Here is a 20,727-nt window from a genome sequence, read left to right as displayed (position 1 = left end):
CCGTCAAGGAACGGAAGAGGACATCAGACGACATGATAAAGACATGATAAAGACATGATTAAGACATGATTAAGACATGATTAAGACATGATTAAGTGTAGCCTCTCCTTCCAGGAAATCACTGAAAATGGCGGCTTGGTTCTTCACAGGAGAGAAGAGTGCTTGAGGAAAGGACAAGCCTGTCTTCCAGTTCGCCTTTGAACAGCTGTAGATTCTATTTTCTAATATGCTAGGTAACCTGCATGTACAGTACACAATACATCCACATATCTGGGATCGAAGTGTACATATCTCTGTCTGTAGGGTAATATATCCCGTGCGTGCAGATTGGTGAATGTGTTCAGTGGCCAGTGGCATTCTGCTGTGATATGGATTGGGTTATAGACATAACCCCCTCTTTCTCCCTCATCTCTCTCCTCCACCAGGCTGCCTATCTGACAGTTCGAATTGATATGCAGGCCAGCAGCACGTCACTCTGACAAGATTCTAATAAAGATAAATAATATTACCACAATTACACATTTTTATTGTGCTTCTGCCACCAATCATAGGGAGCGCGGCTGCGGCAGACAGCGATTAAAAAGCTTTTATTTCTCATTCTGCTGGGGGGGGGGCAGGCTGGGCTGGGCTGGGGTGGGCTGGGCGCTTGGCTCCGTGCCTCCCAGCCCACCAGAGGAATATAAAGTGTCGGTGGCTGATCTCTTCTGGGCTCCTCTCATCAATCATCCCATCAGAGCCCATTAGGGCTGGCAGCTTCCTAAAATATACAGGAGCATATGGAGCTAAGCTGAGGCAGCACCTGTGCAGACGGACAGACAGACAGCGGCAGGCAGGTGTTTTGGACGGACCAGTGCCTGCCTGCAGGGTTGCCTCCCTGCTGCACACACAGACAGGGACCACTGCTGTGCTGGCTAGCCCTAAGCGCCACCACCATCATCATCATGCCACTGCAGTGGCCGTTCTCAATCAGACCGGTCGACTGGCTAGCGGCCCCTTTGGGCTCCGTTCAGAAGAGGCGTAAATCCGCTGATTGTCTAAAGAGTGGCTGGGTCAATTCCTACACCAATTGGGATGTCAGTTCGCTAACTAGTGTGTCTTATACCATGGACATTTGGTGGAAGGCCTAACCTAACCTACCACCCTGAACTAAAACCTAGAGGGTGCGGCTGACTGCTGGCTCTTCGTCTTACATTTAGTAGCTGTTCGAAGGCGAACTGGAAGCCAGACTTGTAGTCAGTGGTTCCTTTGGCTTGCATGTTCATGATGGACTCCCTGAAGATCTTCTTGTTTCTCATGGTGGCCTGGACCAAGGTCTTAAAGCAGGGGACCACGGCATCGGCCTTCTCGTTAAACTGGGGGGAGAAAAGACAGAGAGTGATGACTAATTGTCAATTGAACGTGTCTGGGTGTGACCACGCCGCTCGCTCGCTGGCATTTGAGGGCCACTCCATCTGTAGTGTGTGTGTGTGTGTGTGTGTGTGTGTGTATGTGTGTGTGTGTGTGTGTGTGTGTGTGTGTGTGTGTGGATACGGAGGGGGACGTGTGCAGCTGTGGGTTGCTCTGTGCCACTCTGGCAATAAACGTTGACGATTACAGTGTTTCACACAAAGAACAGGTGCACCTGAAATTCCAATGTAAACCAAGAACAGACACCCAGCCAAGGTAATGTCATCTAGATCTCCTCTGCAACATTTAAATTAGTCCGAGACTCTGTTTGTGACTGCGTGTGCGTGTGCGACAGACAGAAAGGTAAGCAGAGAGCAGTGCCTATGTGTGATTAGCATTGAACAGCAATGGCTGTAATGTCAGCATTTTAATGGCCTTTCTTCTTGAAGGTCAACTTTAAAATCAGTTGACATTTCGATGGCAGAATGATAGCATGAAATAGGTAAAGGAATTCGGTGCATGAAAAGATGACATTTCCTTGTGTTTGTGCGGTTTGATATTTATATTGGTCAAAAAAAAGAGAAAAAAAGGACTTGAAGTATAGCATTCGAAATAACATGAAGAATTCCTTACACACTATTATTATGATCTCCTAACAAAATGACAATAACACGGTCAATATAATTCCAGGCCTAATGTAATGCTTCTGTGGACGGTTATACTGTATTGCTGGGGTGGCAGGTAACCTAGTGGTTAAGAGCGTCGGGCCAGTAATGGAAAGGTCGCTGGTTCTAATCCCCAAGCCGACTAGGTGAAAAATCAGTCGATGAGCCCTTGAGCAAGGCACTTAACCCTGATTGCTTCTGTAAGTCACTCTGGATTTGTTGTGTTTGTAACTACAACGCATAATAATGGGAATATTTGACTGATCAAATGCACCATCTTTGAATAACCATCGTATTAATAACATGAATTACTGTTGGTGTCTTCATACACTAAAATATATACGGACAGATAGGTATACACACACCGGCACAACCATTGGCTTTCCTTCCTACTTCCAGAGCTCTTATTTTCTCTATAGGGGTGGAAATCAGCCTCGTTCCCACCCAGATTACCACGCTCATTTCTGCCTCTTAGAGCTGGGATTTAGAGCCATACACTGACTAAGAGCACTGGATTATGGAGGATTAGCCACCCAAGTCTCCAAACAGGGCTACCCCACCAGTGTGTGTGTGTGTGTGTGCGTGCATGTATGTATGCAGTGAGTCAGACAATGCAGCAATCAACTCGTGAAAAACCTAGGAAGCAAGGCAGGGAGACTGTGTGGGAGATAGAGCCTGGCACAATCACACATAGACCAGGCGTGGTAACATTGTGGGACTATAATCATGTAGGAAAGTAAGTTTGTACAGCATAACTATGCAACCATGTGACGATGTGATAGGAACCTATACGTTTTCGCATGGCCACACCAATGCATTATGGTTCTGTTGTACTGGAGGCGTTAACCGTGTCGTAACACTGCCGTTGGATATTGACGAGCAAACAGACCTTCAGCTGCAAATGACTGACATAAATGCAGAACCCTGTTCTAATCGTCGCCTTATCAAGCGAGGCTACTCACCCTGGCTACATTCACATAGTCATCATCTGACAGAGTGTCGAGCATCTGCATCACAGAGGACTTCATCAGCTTCAGAGTGAGCCCGCTGACGCTGCCACTCCTACAGACACAACAGAGAACAACCACCAGAGCGATGAGCCATGCAGTTCAGCCTAAACGGCTCCACCTTAAAACCTCGTCCAGATAGTACGGCGTATCCACGGGAGGTTATACAGTGACGATCCCTTTCCTCGTTTATACTGCGCTGGAGGATTTATAGGTTAGGGATCTGGGATAGGACACACAAACAGCCTTAATCTGTCCTCTCATTCCTCCCATGACCCCAACCCCAGTTTATTTCAGCATGCACATAAGGAAAATAATCTTTGTATTGTACTGCTAAGACATGGGTGTAATAGCAAGAGGTCGGTGAAAATAAACACGATCGACATGGGAATCTAGAATCTCCTCCGATCGGAGCACACCAACAGGTGGCACTAGAGACCTTTACTGTTGCTGCTGAGAGAGGACAGGAGGGAGGAGAGAGGGAGAAGGAAAGATGGACGGAGAAAGAAAGAAAGACAGGAGGGAGGAGAGAGGGAGAAGGAAAGATGGACGGAGAAAGAAAGACAGGAGGGAAGGAGGGAGGAGAGAGGGAGAAGGAAAGATGGACGGAGAAAGAAAGACAGGAGGGAAGGAGGGAGGGAGGGAGGGAGGGAGGAGAGAGGGAGAAGGAAAGACAGGAGGGAGGAGAGAGGGAGAAGGAAAGACTGCATCTACTCACACATCCACAATGATGATCATGTCCTTGGGAGAGGAAGCCCCTTGGATGTACCTGTTCAAAAAAGAAAGATGTGTTTAACAAATTGTATTAGTCTTCACTGCGTATAATTGAACTGGCAGATTTGATGGTGATCCTAGGTTACAATAAGCTGGGCTATGTTAATATGTAGCAACCAGAGCATATTTAAATGCTGAAATGGAGTGTTAGCTTGCAAGAGCTGTGTCTAAATGGATTCTAAGCTTTGTTGAGACTGGTTGAGGCAAGTGAATGGAGTCCAGGCTTAGCTAAGGTTCACTTACAGTATAGGTAAAGCTGTGTTTGCATGTTGAGCAACCTGTATGTGTATATCTTCAGTCTAAGTAATCTGAGTCGTCTTTATGCAGAGTTTGTTTTATATTTAGTTTGAGTCTGAACTAAACTGACTTCAGTCATGTTTCTGAGCAGGCTGAGCCGAGCTGACCTGTATTTTGGGTAGTCTGAACAGATTTCAGTCATGTTTCTAAGCAGGCTGAGCCGAGCTGACCTGTGTTTTGGGTAGTCTGAACAGATTTCAGTCATGTTTCTAAGCAGCCTGAGCCGAGCTGACCTGTGTTTTGGGTAGTCTGAACAGATTTCAGTCATGTTTCTAAGCAGCCTGAGCCGAGCTGACCTGTGTTTTGGGTAGTCTGAACAGATTTCAGTCATGTTTCTAAGCAGGCTGAGCCGAGCTGACCTGTGTTTTGGGTAGTCTGAACAGATTTCAGTCATGTTTCTAAGCAGGCTGAGCCGAGCTGACCTGTGTGTTGGGTAGTCTGAACAGATTTCAGTCATGTTTCTAAGCAGGCTGAGCCGAGCTGACCTGTGTTTTGGGTAGTCTGAACAGATTTCAGTCATGTTTCTAAGCAGGCTGAGCCGAGCTGACCTGTGTTTTGGGTAGTCTGAACAGATTTCAGTCATGTTTCTAAGCAGCCTGAGCCGAGCTGACCTGTGTTTTGGGTAGTCTGAACAGATTTCAGTCATGTTTCTAAGCAGGCTGAGCCGAGCTGACCTGTGTTTTGGGTAGTCTGAACAGATTTCAGTCATGTTTCTAAGCAGGCTGAGCTGACCTGTGTTTTGGGTAGTCTGAACAGATTTCAGTCATGTTTCTAAGCAGGCTGAGCCGTGCTGACCTGTGTTTTGGGTAGTCTGAACAGATTTCAGTCATGTTTCTAAGCAGGCTGAGCCGAGCTGACCTGTGTTTTGGGTAGTCTGAACAGATTTCAGTCATGTTTCTAAGCAGGCTGAGCCGAGCTGACCTGTGTTTTGGGTAGTCTGAACAGATTTCAGTCATGTTTCTAAGCAGGCTGAGCCGTGCTGACCTGTGTTTTGGGTAGTCTGAACAGATTTCAGTCATGTTTCTAAGCAGGCTGAGCCGAGCTGACCTGTGTTTTGGGTAGTCTGAACAGATTTCAGTCATGTTTCTAAGCAGGCTGAGCCGAGCTGACCTGTGTTTTGGGTAGTCTGAACAGATTTCAGTCATGTTTCTAAGCAGGCTGAGCTGACCTGTGTTTTGGGTAGTCTGAACAGATTTCAGTCATGTTTCTAAGCAGGCTGAGCCGTGCTGACCTGTGTTTTGGGTAGTCTGAACAGATTTCAGTCATGTTTCTAAGCAGCCTGAGCCGAGCTGACCTGTGTTTTGGGTAGTCTGAACAGATTTCAGTCATGTTTCTAAGCAGCCTGAGCCGAGCTGACCTGTGTTTTGGGTAGTCTGAACAGATTTCAGTCATGTTTCTAAGCAGGCTGAGCCGAGCTGACCTGTGTTTTGGGTAGTCTGAACAGATTTCAGTCATGTTTCTAAGCAGGCTGAGCCGAGCTGACCTGTGTTTTGGGTAGTCTGAACAGATTTCAGTCATGTTTCTAAGCAGGCTGAGCCGTGCTGACCTGTGTTTTGGGTAGTCTGAACAGATTTCAGTCATGTTTCTAAGCAGGCTGAGCCGAGCTGACCTGTGTTTTGGGTAGTCTGAACAGATTTCAGTCATGTTTCTAAGCAGGCTGAGCTGACCTGTGTTTTGGGTAGTCTGAACAGATTTCAGTCATGTTTCTAAGCAGGCTGAGCCGTGCTGACCTGTGTTTTGGGTAGTCTGAACAGATTTCAGTCATGTTTCTAAGCAGGCTGAGCCGAGCTGACCTGTGTTTTGGGTAGTCTGAACAGATTTCAGTCATGTTTCTAAGCAGCCTGAGCCGAGCTGACCTGTGTTTTGGGTAGTCTGAACAGATTTCAGTCATGTTTCTAAGCAGGCTGAGCCGAGCTGACCTGTGTTTTGGGTAGTCTGAACAGATTTCAGTCATGTTTCTAAGCAGGCTGAGCCGAGCTGACCTGTGTTTTGGGTAGTCTGAACAGATTTCAGTCATGTTTCTAAGCAGGCTGAGCCGTGCTGACCTGTGTTTTGGGTAGTCTGAACAGATTTCAGTCATGTTTCTAAGCAGGCTGAGCTGACCTGTGTTTTGGGTAGTCTGAACAGATTTCAGTCATGTTTCTAAGCAGGCTGAGCCGTGCTGACCTGTGTTTTGGGTAGTCTGAACAGATTTCAGTCATGTTTCTAAGCAGGCTGAGCCGAGCTGACCTGTGTTTTGGGTAGTCTGAACAGATTTCAGTCATGTTTCTAAGCAGCCTGAGCCGAGCTGACCTGTGTTTTGGGTAGTCTGAACAGATTTCAGTCATGTTTCTAAGCAGGCTGAGCCGAGCTGACCTGTGTTTTGGGTAGTCTGAACAGATTTCAGTCATGTTTCTAAGCAGGCTGAGCCGAGCTGACCTGTGTTTTGGGTAGTCTGAACAGATTTCAGTCATGTTTCTAAGCAGGCTGAGCCGTGCTGACCTGTGTTTTGGGTAGTCTGAACAGATTTCAGTCATGTTTCTAAGCAGGCTGAGCCGAGCTGACCTGTGTTTTGGGTAGTCTGAACAGATTTCAGTCATGTTTCTAAGCAGGCTGAGCCGAGCTGACCTGTGTTTTGGGTAGTCTGCGCTAAGCGCTGTCTGCCAGTACAATATGAGCTACTGCTGATTCTCTAGTCCCTCAATGACGCACCAGTCCGGTGTCAAACACATTCTTTACTCTGCCGGTCCCTTTGTCAGCTCGAGACACAAGCTGCTTAACACCATTATGCTACAGTTGCAAAGCTACTCCTAAAATAGGGCAGATATGCGTGCGTGTGTGTGTGCGTGTGTGTGTCAGTCATGATGGTGCAGGGCGGGTCTGTGGGGGAGCAGAAACACAGTGGCAATGTGAACCAAGGATGCTAGACACTTTGTTGTCCTGGAAAAGCCACAAACACAAACGTCTGTCCACTGCTGATAGAGGCTGACATATAGAGGCAAATTAGAATGCACTCATTCCCTTCCAACTGCAATTAAAATCACATTACACCTGACACAAACAGAGCAGAGATTGATGTAACGTTTACAGACCTTCTCCAGGTCAGTTTGGCGGGGGTTTCAAATGTTAGCGTTTAGTTCGTTTGGCATTCTGAGGCGCGAGCGAAGCAGAGGCAGACCGATCATCAGTCGTCTCTTTCTGCTTTTTATCAGCGGTTCCGCTGTGTGTGGAGGCAGGCCAGCTGCCTGTGGGCCAGTTAGGTGCTTTTCTTATGCCGGGCCAAGCCGATACAGAGGTAGAGAGGAACTGAGTCCTGGTAGGCCTCACTGTTGCTGCTCCCACAAACCCCAGCCCATCACTTCACTGGCAGGCACCGCGCCACCACTCCAGCCTCCACAGTGACCCCTGACCTCTGTTCCACTGCTGTCCCTCAGCACCGACGTGGCCCTGAATCCCAGCTTCAAACACAACCGGGGCCTCACTCTCCTGAAACCCTTCTGAACTCCCAGGACAGAACACAAGCAGGTCAGCCAACCAGCACCGTCGCCGCCGACACTCACTCGAGAGATCGATTAACCGAGCATGCCCAGAATAGGCAGAGGTGTGTGGGGGAGGGGGGGGGGAAATCCAATTATTTTTCATAACAGAGAACGCCACATCAAAGGTAGAATTTCCACAGCTCTCCGCCACTATGTGGCATTTGAAATCAGGTCTGGAACCATGAAGTGTATTGGCATGACTTTTATCAATTTAATTACGGAAATCTTAATTTGAGAAAGAGAGCGCACGGGGAGAGTGCACGGGGAGAGGGAAAGGGGGAGAGAGAAGAGAGTTAGACTGCACGCAGTGATGGCTTCATTCTGTGGCTAGATGGAGTTGTGAAAGTGGTCATCGATGCGGCGCCAAACTCAGTCAGAATGTGCACCACGTCTCCACACCGGGGCACCAGAGAAAGCTCAGCCCAGATATTCAAGGAAAGGCCCTTTTGGTGAAGGTCCTCAGACCTGAGTAGCACCAACTGAGTGGCGGGAGGATTTCATTAAATCCTCTAACTCGTCTCATTCTCTCAGTGGACTCTAGTGCTTTCATATGGCTGAAGTTATTCATGGGCTAAATGTTAATGACAGGGGGCACAGCCGACTTCCATTACCGGTTCAACCTCAGTTGCCCCACACTCACATCACACAGTCAAATGCAGAGCTGTCATTAGCTCCCCATATGTCTCAGGGGGAAAACAATGTCACTTCCAGAGAGACTATTTCTCTTGGGGGTTTGTCTAAAGAGAGAGGCAGCATTGATCAGCTGCAACGAGGTTTAAGAGGAGTTTAACAGAAGACGGAGAGAAGCTGAGTGTGTGACGCGGGGGGGTTGGAGTGGGTGTGGGATCACTTGCGACAGAAGTTATAGTGCTGCCACGGCTGATCTTCCCATAGATTGTCGTGCTGCGTCTGACTGTGGTACGCTCTCTCTCTCTCTCTCTCTCTCTCTCTCTCTCTCTCCATTCCTAAAAGTGAATTGTATTTATTTCTGCTTTCAAGCAAGCAAGTGAGGGGGGAAGACAGGAGTGGAGTTGAGGGGATATTTCCATCTCCAGCCTGATGTATAGTAGTTCCATGGTGATAAAACATCATGGATTGAAGCTTATAGTGATATGTCTGCTGCATCTGATCCTCAATATTTGCCTCATGGATCCAGATGTGTTGTTTCTGCATGGGTTCCATTCTGTAATTAACTCTCGGCTCCTGCCCGCTGATGCCATTCTTTCCCTGTCATTACCCAGTCTCCTGCGTGCCAGAGCCAGGTGACGAGCAGATGGACCTGGCTGGTGCTGAACCGAGCCCAGGCACTCGCCCATCCCTGCCTGCCCCTGCCCAACGCCCCAACATCATCATCCCTGCCTGCCCCTGCCCACCGCCCCAACAACACCATCCCTGCCTGCCCCTGCCCAGCGCCCCAACAACACCATCCCTGCCTGCCCCTCCCCAACGCCCCAACATCATCATCCCTGCCTGCCCCTGCCCACCGCCCCAACAACACCATCCCTGCCTGCCCCTGCCCACCGCCCCAACACCATCCCTGCCTGCCCCTGCCCACCGCCCCAACAACACCATCCCTGCCTGCCCCTGCCCACCGCCCCAACAACACCATCCCTGCCTGCCCCTGCCCACCGCCCCAACAACACCATCCCTGCCTGCCCCTGCCCACCGCCCCAACATCATCATCCCTGCCTGCCCCTGCCCACCGCCCCAACAACACCATCCCTGCCTGCCCCTGCCCAGTGCCCCAACAACACCATCCCTGCCTGCCCCTGCCCAACGCCCCAACATCATCATCCCTGCCTGCCCCTGCCCACCGCCCCAACAACACCATCCCTGCCTGCCCCTGCCCACCGCCCCAACATCATCATCCCTGCCTGCCCCTGCCCACCGCCCCAACAACACCATCCCTGCCTGCCCCTGCCCAGCGCCCCAACAACACCATCCCTGCCTGCCCCTGCCCAACGCCCCAACATCATCATCCCTGCCTGCCCCTGCCCACCGCCCCAACAACACCATCCCTGCCTGCCCCTGCCCACCGCCCCAACAACACCATCCCTGCCTGCCCCTGCCCACCGCCCCAACAACACCATCCCTGCCTGCCCCTGCCCACCGCCCCAACATCATCATCCCTGCCTGTCCCTGCCCACCGCCCCAACATAACCATCCGCCACCAGCTATTCAGCCATGCCACTGCCACACACCCTCACAGAACCTCTCTCTCTGTTGTTACAGGGAAATGACTCTACATAATCGAATAACACCACAGTCCTTAACGACAGCCACTGTGTATCCTAAGTGTGCACACGATGAGGAATAAGTGTAGGCTGATGTCTGTGTGTGCACTTCATCAGAGGTACAGTGGCTGTTTGGACCAATGTTGTAAGTAAAGCTTGTAGGCTAACGAGCAAATCAAAGTAAACACTTGTCACACACTAGTGATAACATGAAACATATGACGACATAAAACAGTCAAAATGATTTGTTCCAGCGGCAGGTCTCAAGGCAGAGGCACGGCATTAAACGACAACGAAAAAACAGCAAAAAAAACATCTTAAAAAGAACACATTAAGCAACCAGTAGAATACAATGACATATTCTGCATGGCAGTGATTGTATTTCTGTCCCTTCGTGGCAGCCTGGTAAAAGAGTCTCATTGGAATTCATGAAATAGTTTTATCACGGAGCGGCGCTGTAAAATCAATACATTAACTGTGCTGGGGGCTAACACTCTCAGAAGATTGTGTTTATGTACCCTGACCCGTTTCCCTGAGTGGGGTGCATTACATTTGAATCGGGGGAATTATCTACGTACATTCCAGATAATACACAATGATAAAACACTAAAATGGCCTAGGTTAATCTTATTCTAGAATCAAGTGTGTGTGTGGGCGTCTGCGTATGCGTGTGTGTGATTGTGAGAGTAGGTGTGCATGAGTGCAAGTTTCTATAAATACCTGTATGTGTGTGTTTCTGAATGTACATATACACTGAGTGTATGAAACATTAGGAACACCTTCATAATATTGAGTTGCACCCCCTTTTGTCCTCAGAACAGCCTCAGTGCATGGACATGCATGGACTCTACAAGGTATCGAAAGCGTTCCACAGGGATGCTGGCCTATGTTGACTCCAGTGCTTCCCACAGTTGTGTCAAGTTGGCTGGATGTCCTTTGGGTGGAGGACCATTCTTGATACACACGGGAAACTGTTGAGCGTGAAAAGCCCAGCAGCGTTGCAGTTCACACACACAAACCGGTGCGCCTGGCACCTTCTACCATACCCCGTTCAAAGGCACTTTTGTCTTGCCCATTCACCCTCTGAATGACATACATAGATACATACATACATACATACATACATATGTGCTAAATGACTTAAATGTAAATGTACATACATCTCAATTGTATCAAGGCTTTAAAATCCTTCTTCAACCTGTCTCCTCCCCTTCATCTACACTGATTGAAGTGGATTTAACAAGTGACATCAATAAGGGATCATCGCTTTCACCTGGTCTATGTCATGGAAAGAGCAGGTAATGTTAATGTTTTGTACACTCTGAATACATTGCACCATATTTTTATACCTTTATTTAACTAGGCAAGTCAGTTAAGAACAAATTCTTATTTTCAATTTCAGCCTAGGAACAGTGGGTTAACTGCCTTGTTCCGGGGCAGAACGAAAGATTTGAACCTCGTCAGCTCGGGGTTTCAAACTTGCAACCTTTCAGTTACTAGCCCGACGCTCAAACCACTAGGCTACCCTGCCGCCCCGTACACTTAGCGTAGATGTATATACCTATCTATGAGTTGCAGTGTTTTGCATGCACATCCTGTGAATGTGTGAATATTAACAGTGTGTGTGTTGTGATGATGGGCTTATTATTTTATGGACTCCTGCTCTCTTAGTGCTCCTGTGGATGTGGCTGCTGAATGAAGATTAAATTAAGATAAAAAATATAGGAGGATGTGGCCCAGAGAGCCTGCAGGAGAAAGAGATGTTGTCTGCCTTCTATTTATTTTACTTTTGGCTGATTATTTGAGGGGGTTGATACCAAGAGACACATTTCCATATTTCAGGTTATGCCCATAGTACGAAATATTATAAATAATTTATATGTTATGGTAAATGTATAAAATCAGTAAATGGAAAGACATTTGAATTCAAACATTCAAACATTCAACAGTAGCTATAAAGTTTTCTACTATACTATGATGGATTTACAGATTTGGAGTTGAATTACTTACTTAAGTTGCATGCCTTATGGGCCCAAGGTCACTATTTCCAATGGAACAAGAGAAGGGCGAACATTCCGACTGTGACTCCACAGTCATGGTTATCGCTTTACGCTACAGTCAAAGAGAAGCTTTTCCCTTTGACAAACCCACTCCCTACAGGAGGAGTGAGTGAGGAGAATGGGAGAGGCAGGCAGGAAGGGAGGCAAGCACACGGGCTCCAGGCGTTTGGGCCACGGCATTTTGGAAGGCTCATCTCCTGGCTGGGATTGACCAGAAGCCATAATATTTACTGAGAAGGTAGATTGACTTTTCTGAGAAATCAATATCTGTTATGGCCCTGCACGCTGTACTGAACCTGGAAGGTAATGGGATCCTGCAACGCTTGGCTAACATGACTCCATGCCTGTCTCTCTATATTTCTCTCCCTCTCTCTCTCGCTCTCTCATTCTCTCTCCACCTCTCTTCCTTGACTTCCTTAACAGACTTTATAATGGACGAATGTTAATAATTAATGTCAGAGCAATTGGAGACAATTAAGTGTGTTGACTGGACCATTCATTTTCCTGAGGCCGTTAGTGGGGGAGCGCAGCAGACAGACAGATGGAGGGAGCCCATCTGTGGAGGCACCGAGCTACGCAGCCTCATCCTCTCCCTTTCCCCGATTTCCTCAAAGGATTACACACTTTAAACACTTTACACACACACACCACCCCAGCTGGCATATCTAAAGGACAGGTCAACCAGTCCTAAACTCATTCCCGTAAAAGGTGAAGGTCTTTTAGGCCACACACTGTGCACACAAGCCATCCTTTTATTTCCTCCTGAAAATCACATTTCAGACTTAGTGTCTGTGTCGGGGTTGTCCCTTACAACAACAACAAAAAACAGGAAAAGAATCACGTGAAAAGAACAGGTGGTTTTTGGACACTTTTTGGACACTTTATGAAGAAGAGAGGCATGCGCCTGCAGCAGTAACGCTCCCAATTGCTGGCTCAGAAATAAGGAATTATCATTTTTGTACGCACTTGAATTATTATACTCAGGTAGGCTAAGTTACCTTTTCACAGAACGGCAGTAAAGAATTTGCAATTCCATATGTGGAAACATTGATACTGCAACATCTTAACACAACCTTTTCACATGTGAGGAGAATAACAGCATTTCATCACCACATGTGAAATTGCAAGTTTTCTTAGATGTTTTCTTTGATTTCCACATGATTCATTTTCACATGTGAACTTGCAATTCCACATGTAAACAAGACATATTCACAAGAAAATGTTTTTAAGATGTGAAACCGCATATTTCACATGTGCAACTGCAATTCATATGTGAGGTGAAAACATGTTTTTTTCTCACGTGAAAATGTGGTATTATCTCATTTAATACATGTGAAAACAGCTGTATGTGGAAATGCGATTTTCCCACATGAAACTGTAAATTTGACTGTTTATTTTTGTAAGGGATGAAGCATGTTCCTGCGGTTGCAATCTAGCTGCATATCGCTCAGTAGTATGAGGGAGTGTTGATGTGTCTGGGTTGGCTGTTGGGTTTGTGGGGGAGGACTCTTGTTTGTGCATCCACATGTGCAGGCGAGTGTGTGTGTGTGTGTGTGTGTGTGTGTGTGTGTGTGTGTGGGGGGGGGGTATGTGCATATGCATGTGTTACCTCCATTCCCCTTTAAAGGTCTATTTATCTATTGCTGTCCCCTAACAAACACGTGATTGGCTTACCTAACCCAGTGGGTGGTCTTTTAGCCCCCTACGATTGGCTGACCCCTCCAGAGAGTGTCACAACCGAAGACAGCATGTTAGACCATAATCACACAAGCATGACCTGACACATCATGGCACTCCCTGCCACGGCCCCGCCACTCAACACGGCATGGGTACAGGTTGCTAGGCAACAGGCCACAGGAGCTTTCAGAGAGGACGGAGGGAAAGTCGGAGACCAACAGGCAGAGAAGAGAAGCATGGGAACAATGACAGTGACAAACATGGAGGACCAGGGGGTGACATGGTGCTGTTCAGTGGAAAGCATCCACCCCTGTCTACCCCTGTCACATCCTCTGTTTCCAGACTCCCTTCCCTCCTCTCAGCTCTCTCTCCATCTCTCCATCTCTCTCGAGTGCATCTCAGTGCTGGAGGCATCACTACAGACGCCCTGGTTTGAATCCAGGCTGTATCACAACCGGCCGTGATTGGGAGTCCCATAGGGCGGCGCACAATTGGCCCAGCATCGTCCTGGTTTGGCTGGTGTAGGCCGTCACTGTAAATAAGAATTTGTTCTTAACTGACTTGCTTAGTTAAATGAAGGTTAAATAAAAAATGTAACCATCTCCCTCTCTGAAATCCACGTTCCTCTCTGCCTCAAGGAAGACTCTTCTCCTGTGTGAGGGAATTAAAATTGGTTGTCGTATACATTGAGTGTATAAAACATTAGGAACACCTGCTCTTTCCATGACATAGACTGACCAGGTGAAAGCTATGATCCCTTATTGATGTCAGCTGTTAAATCCAATTCAATCAGTGCAGATGAAGGGGAGGAGACAGGTTAAAAAAATACTTTTAAGCCTTGAGACAATTGAGACTTGGATTGTGTATGTGTGTCATTCAGAGGGTGAATGGGCAAGAGAAAATATTTAAGTGCCTTTGAACGGGGTATGGTAGTAGGTGCCAGGCGCACTGGTTTGAGTGTGTCAAGAACTGTAACGCTCCTGGGTTTTTCATGCTCAACAGTTTTCCGTGTGTATCAAGAATGGTCCACCACCCAAAGGACATCCAGCCAACTTGACACAAGTGTGGGAAGCATTGGAGTCAACATGGGCCAGCATCCCTGTGGAACGCTTTCGACACCTTGTAGTGTCCACGCCCCAACAAATTGAGACTTTTCTAAGGGTATAAGGGGGTGCAACTCAACATTACGAATGTTCCTAATGTTTTGTACACTCAGTGTAGTTGTTGGAAGCAAAGGCACTAAAGGAAAACACAGACATGATCCTCCTTTTAACTTGTCAGCGGCGTACTGTAGCCCATTGTTAACACAAACAACCCAATTATTGGCGGCGTCGTGTTCATGTGGAGGTCTACAGTGTTTCACAGGTAATGTGTGAAAGCCCATGTCTGCCTGAGCAGAGGCAATGCAGGGACACTTTCTCCCAGAGTGTTAACTTAATTAGTCTGTCAGGAAGAGCCTTATTACTTCCTCATTCTGATACGCTGGGAAACAACCTGGAGTTCAGCTAAACACAGGCTTCTCACACATCTTTAACCGCAACTCTAACCTTCTGAGCAGAATCAGTGCTTCTTGGTTTTATATGAGTAGGCCTATGAGTGTACAGAACGTATATCTGTACGTGTAATAGCTTGTTAATGGGAGTGTGTAATAAAGCAAACTCTGTTGATATTGGTATAAATACGTCGCTGATTTACCTGACAGATACATCTGGAGTGTACTGTGAGTGTTTTAATCGTATACAGTGGGAGTTTGCTGTTTGTCTCAGTGCATTGCCCTCCGGCCCATCCATCACCTCTGGCCTGAACAGCCAACCAAGCTATGCTGGAGCTGGACACAGGCAGACAGCCAGGGATGGAAAGCAGCATCAACTCTAATCAATGTGGCTGTCATGATTATGTCCGGTGTGCTTTAATCTGCAACCAGGCAACAGGCAGCTCTTTAACAGAGCTGAAGTGACAGTGACAGGTAGAGGCAGGATGGAGGGGTGAGGGTGTAGGGGAAAGGGGGGCTGTTTGGCCTCACACACTCGGTGCTGTCGAAAACTTCAAACTGCCGTGCTCTGTGAGTCCCTGGCCCTGGCTAAGATCTGACACACAGCAGGGATTCACAAACCAAATGGCAGGTGAACACTTAATACAACACAGCAATGGTACCACTCCATATCTTATTTGCCACTTGGCTGCGGTCCTTGTAGTTGAAGAGAATGTATTTTCTCTGGTAACTCACTGAGATAAATAGGGGTTAGATAATACTTTAACCTCAATGGCCTGAAACAAAGGAGAGAACTATTCTATTAAGCTTGGGGGGGGACTAACATCTATAATAGACCAAAGCTTACAAGAACACAATAAAGGACTGGTTACATTGGATTTCACAACACAATACATGGAGAAGGTTCTAACAAAGATGTAAGATATCTGGGGCTTTAATATTTGAAATTAGAATATGTGGCATTCTATAGACAATAAAATGTCTTTATAAAACCATTTTTTCCCCAAATTCATTGAGATGTTACAAGTGTATTGGGAGCAGAAAATAGTATTTTAACCTTTCATATTAAACAAATATGTGCTTTCCTAATATTATTGTCCTGAGGTTGAATAGAATATCCCATAATAAAGCAGGATTCTGTAGGCAACTAAATAGTAGATCAATCACTTGTAAATGGCCTTAGGCTAACCCCCTTGTGGGAGAACATCTGAATGGAAAACCTGTAGGGCCTCTCTATCCTATGTAAGAGGAAAAAACAGAACATGGACGTCAGTACTCACCATGGTCGTCTGCGCACGTCATACAGGTCAATCTTATTGGGTGCTCTCCAAGGAGTGGCTGGAAAAAGGAGGAATACAAAACATCATTCTGCAACTTGATCTCTTTTTTTTAACTTGATCTCTAATTTTTACCCCTAATTTTGTGGTATCCAATTGGTAGTTACAGTCTTGTCCCATCGCTGCAACTCCCCTACGGACTCGGGAGAGGCGAAGGTCAAGAGCCATGCGTCATGCGAAACACGACCCTGCCAAGCCGCACTGCTTCTTGAGACACTGCTCGCTTAACTCGGGAAACCAGCTGCACCAATGCGTTGGAGGAAACACAGTCCTGCTGGCGACCGAGTCAGCTTGCAGGCGCCCGGCCCGCCACAAGGAGTCGCTAGAGCGCGATGGGAAAAGGAAAACCCGACTGGCCAAACCCTCCCCTAACCCGGACGACGGTCAACGGTCGGCTGTGACACAGCCTGGGATTGAACCCGGGGCTGTAGTGATGCCTCAAGCACTGCGATGCAGTGCCATAGAGCACTGCGCCACTCGGGAGAACTTGATCTCTTTTACCTCTATGTCTATACAATAGTTATAGTGAACGTTGATAATATCTTTATTCATAATGGTCTAGGACTTACCTGGGTAGTATCTTGTGACCCCCGTCGAGCTGCCGAACACCTGCCAGCGTAGAGAGCTGTCCTCCCGGCGGTTATCAATAAACACTCTCTCCAGAGCCTGAGTCCAGTTCAGCTCATTGAGGATGACTGGGGCTGCAGGGCAGGAGGAGAGGAGAGGAGGGGGGAGGAGATGAGAGGAGACACTATGAGCACAGCCACGGAGGTACAGTACAGTCCAATCGACATAGTTTTGATGCTATGTGACTGTTGGATGTTTAATGTTCCTTGAGAAATGTAGATTTGCAAAGGAATAGGTTGACAGTATTGAAACGAGAGTTCAGTTCACGTAACAGGGTTGACCTTAAAACGAGGGACAGGGTTTTTTATTACCGTAAAATGAATCACTAATCACATTAAATAAATAATGATCTTTGGAAATGACTTTGTCAAACCTTTAAAATAAATAGGGCTTTACAGTGATGGCGAAAACTTTGGGTTTCAAATCTTCCTAGAAGTAACAGAGGATGCTTAGAGGGACATGTCAAAATGGTGACTTTTGACCCTTCAGCAAGTTTTCATTTAAAACGTATTCAATTTTCTATATTAAAGGGCACTTCATTAAATATAACAGGCTTTTAAAATTCTACAATTCTACAATTTCTACGTCAAATATCAAAGGGACGCAAAAAAATGCACTCATTTCGTGGAATTACCCTTGTACTGTGTGTCCAGGTCAGGATAATGTGAACACAAAACAATACAATCTCTCTTCGGGCTGAATAACCTTGTCCACTCTGACAGTGTGGTCTGACTCCATAAAAATGTATATATGCAATCAGCTGTCCCAGATCCGGAGGTGGTCCTCAGCAGTGTGTAGCAGGCATCGCTGTAACCTGGACGATATCTATACGGTGGAGAGCAGTGGAGGAATCACACCTGACATTGGTCGAGGTCATGTGTCACTGAATATGTGGAGACAGCAGTTTGGACGATGCTGCATTTGAATAGAGAGGAAAAACAATGGTGCTATTTATGCTGCTGCTATTTCCCCACAGAGACCATCAAAACAGCTTGACTGTCAGTGTGTGTGTGTGTGTGTGTGTGTGTGTGTGTGTGTGTGTGTGTGTGTGTGTGTGTGTGTGTGTGTGTGTGTGTGTGCGCGTGTGTGTGTGTGTGGCCTGCAGTGAAGATGGCTGACATTACAATAGAGGTGGCTCACATCTGCATACTCCCGGTCAGCTTGTGTCTTCTGGGGTGTGTGTGTGTGTTTAAGTTAAGGTCACAGCTATATCTCACAGGTCAGTAGTACTTTATGAAAGAACGGGACCGCCAAATGCTGAAGCGCGTAGCGTGTAAAAATCGTCTGTCCTCGGTTGCAACACTCACTACCGAGTTCCAAACTGCCTCTGGAAGCAACGTCAGCACGATTACTGTTCGTCGGGAGCTTCATGAAATGGGTTTCCATGGCCGAGCAGCCACACACAAGTCTAATGCGCAATCCCAAGCGCCGACTGGAGTGGTGTAAAGCTCGCCGCCATTGGACTCTGGAACAGTGGAAACTCGTTCTCTGGAGTGATGAATCACGCTTCACCATTTGGAAGTCAGACGGACGAATCTGGGTGTGGCGGAAGCCAGGAGAACGCTACCTGCCCGAATGCATAGTGCCAATTGTAAAGTTTGGTGGAGGAGGAGTGTTTTTCATGGTTGGGTTAGTTCCAGTGAAGGGAAATCTTACTTCTACAGCATACAATAATAACATTCTAGATGATTCTGTGCTTCCAACTATGTGGCAACAGTTTAGAGAAGGCCCTTTCCTGTTTCAGCGTGACAACGTACCCATGTACAAAGCGAGGTCCATACAGAAATGGTTTGTCGAGATCGGGGTGGAAGAACTTGACTGGCCTGCACAGAGCCCTGACCTTAACCCCATCAAACACCTTCGGGATGAATTGGAACGCCGACTGAGAGCCTAACCTAATTGCCCAACATCACTGCCCGACCCCACTAATGCTCATGTGGCTGAATGGAATCAAGTCTGATTAATGTGGTATTTTGTTTCCTGACACAAGAACAAGCCACTTGATCCGAATATATAATGGCGTATCAGAATTTGCTGTCTGTCTAGACAGAAAAAAACTTTGAAGTCAGATTTTGCAGTAAGAAAAGTCCCCGCAGCAATGTTCCAACATCGAGTGGGAAGCCTTCGCAGAAGAGTCTAAGCTGTTACAGCAGCAAGGGGTACCAAGTCCATATTAATACCCATCATTTTAGAATGAGATGTTCGACGAGCAGGTGTCCACATACTTTCGGCCATGTAGCGTATTCATCCCCCATTCAATCAGAACTGGAAAATATGCTGAATGTTAAGCAGAGTGATATCCATATATTCCCTCACCTGCATGTCGCTCTCCCCCTCTCTCCCCTTCCATTAATACCCTGCGTGTCCTGCTATTTCTCTCTCACCTTGCATCCTGTGCCTGCTCGAATGCCATCCACCCCACCAACGCACCCTCCACCACCTTCCCCCACCCTTGAGCTGCTGCCACAGAGAAAGGCTTTCACTTCCTGTTTAATAGCTGAGCTGGAGTCAGAAGATGGGGCGCGCAATCAGAGGTTTAATGGGCGCCTGATTAAAGGAGAAACAGGACGAGACGCTGAGCTGAGGAGAACTTCACTGGCTTTCCTGATTTAATTACTCAGCCAACCACAGCCAGATAAGCTCCTGAACCTCCAAGTCCAGCTTTTCTCCCCTTCTCGTTTGAATTTCACACAAATAAACGATCATTATCCACTTTTCCCATGATTTTCAATTACGGCGCCGAGTTGCTGATGAGCTGTCAGGTTAGAGAGAGGGAGAGAAGAGAGAAGAGGCCCGACCTGCCCCCACCCCCGCCCTCGCCCCCCCACCCCGGCGGCCTCTAAACACCACTCACACGCCTCATTTGCTGGAGCACTAATTCAAACATTAGTATTCACACTCTTTTGTTTAAAAATGAAACATTCCGTTGTTGAATTGCCCAGAAACTATTACATTCAAAGTCAAAGTTAGATAGTTAAACTGAGGATGTTTTGTATAGAACCTCTTCAAAATTCAAACAAGCTAGCTGTTAGTGAAAGGCCTGCCGTCGCTTGCTTTGTAACACATGAGCACGTGCACGCACTCGAGCACACACATACACACCAGCACTAACCAGTGACTGGAGGGGAGGAACATATGAGAGCCAAATTGCTCTTGTCACCAAGGGGAGCGCCTCAACATGTTTTCCACTAAATTCCACTAAAAAAGAAGAATGAAAGGAAAAGAGCAGGTTGGAGAGAATTTTACAGATGTAGATAAATAGAGGAACAAACAGGGAGCGAGAGAGAGGCAAGAGGAGAGAGAGGCAAGAGAGAGAAAGAGAGAGAGGCAAGAGAGAGAGAGGCAAGAGAGAGAGAGGCAAGAGAGAGAAAGAGAGAGAGGCAAGAGAGAGAGAGGCAAGAGAGAGAGAGGCAAGAGAGAGAAAGAGAGAGAGGCAAGAGGAGAGAGAGGCAAGCGAGAGAAAGAGAGAGAGGCAAGAGGAGAGAGAGGCAAGAGAGAGAAAGAGAGAGAGGCAAGAGAGAGAGAGGCAAGAGAGAGAGAGGCAAGAGAGAGAAAGAGAGAGAGGCAAGAGAGAGAGAGGCAAGAGAGAGAGAGAGAGGCGAGAGAGAGAGAGGCAAGAGAGAGAGAGGCAAGAGAGAGAGAGGCAAGAGAGA

At 47.2% G+C, this 20,727-nt stretch overlaps 1 protein-coding gene across 3 annotated transcripts in view; it reads right to left on the bottom strand.

Moving 5' to 3' along the window:
- LOC115150944 (voltage-dependent calcium channel subunit alpha-2/delta-2-like) overlaps positions 1 to 20,727 on the bottom strand; it is a 108,636-nt gene that overhangs the window by 29,880 nt on the left and 58,029 nt on the right. For all 3 annotated transcript variants that reach the window (XM_029694797.1, XM_029694798.1, XM_029694800.1), the window contains 5 exons: positions 17,017 to 17,148; positions 16,391 to 16,448; positions 3,777 to 3,827; positions 3,014 to 3,113; positions 1,191 to 1,352 (listed from right to left, as the gene is read on the bottom strand). In XM_029694797.1, coding sequence (XP_029550657.1) covers positions 1,191 to 1,352; positions 3,014 to 3,113; positions 3,777 to 3,827; positions 16,391 to 16,448; positions 17,017 to 17,148 — 503 coding nt within the window. The remainder of the gene's footprint in view (positions 1 to 1,190; positions 1,353 to 3,013; positions 3,114 to 3,776; positions 3,828 to 16,390; positions 16,449 to 17,016; positions 17,149 to 20,727) is intronic.

The sequence above is a fragment of the Salmo trutta genome, chromosome 16 (assembly GCF_901001165.1).
Source record: "Salmo trutta chromosome 16, fSalTru1.1, whole genome shotgun sequence".
Classification (NCBI taxonomy): Eukaryota; Metazoa; Chordata; class Actinopteri; order Salmoniformes; family Salmonidae; genus Salmo; species Salmo trutta.
This window is presented reverse-complemented; position numbering and strand designations above follow the sequence as displayed.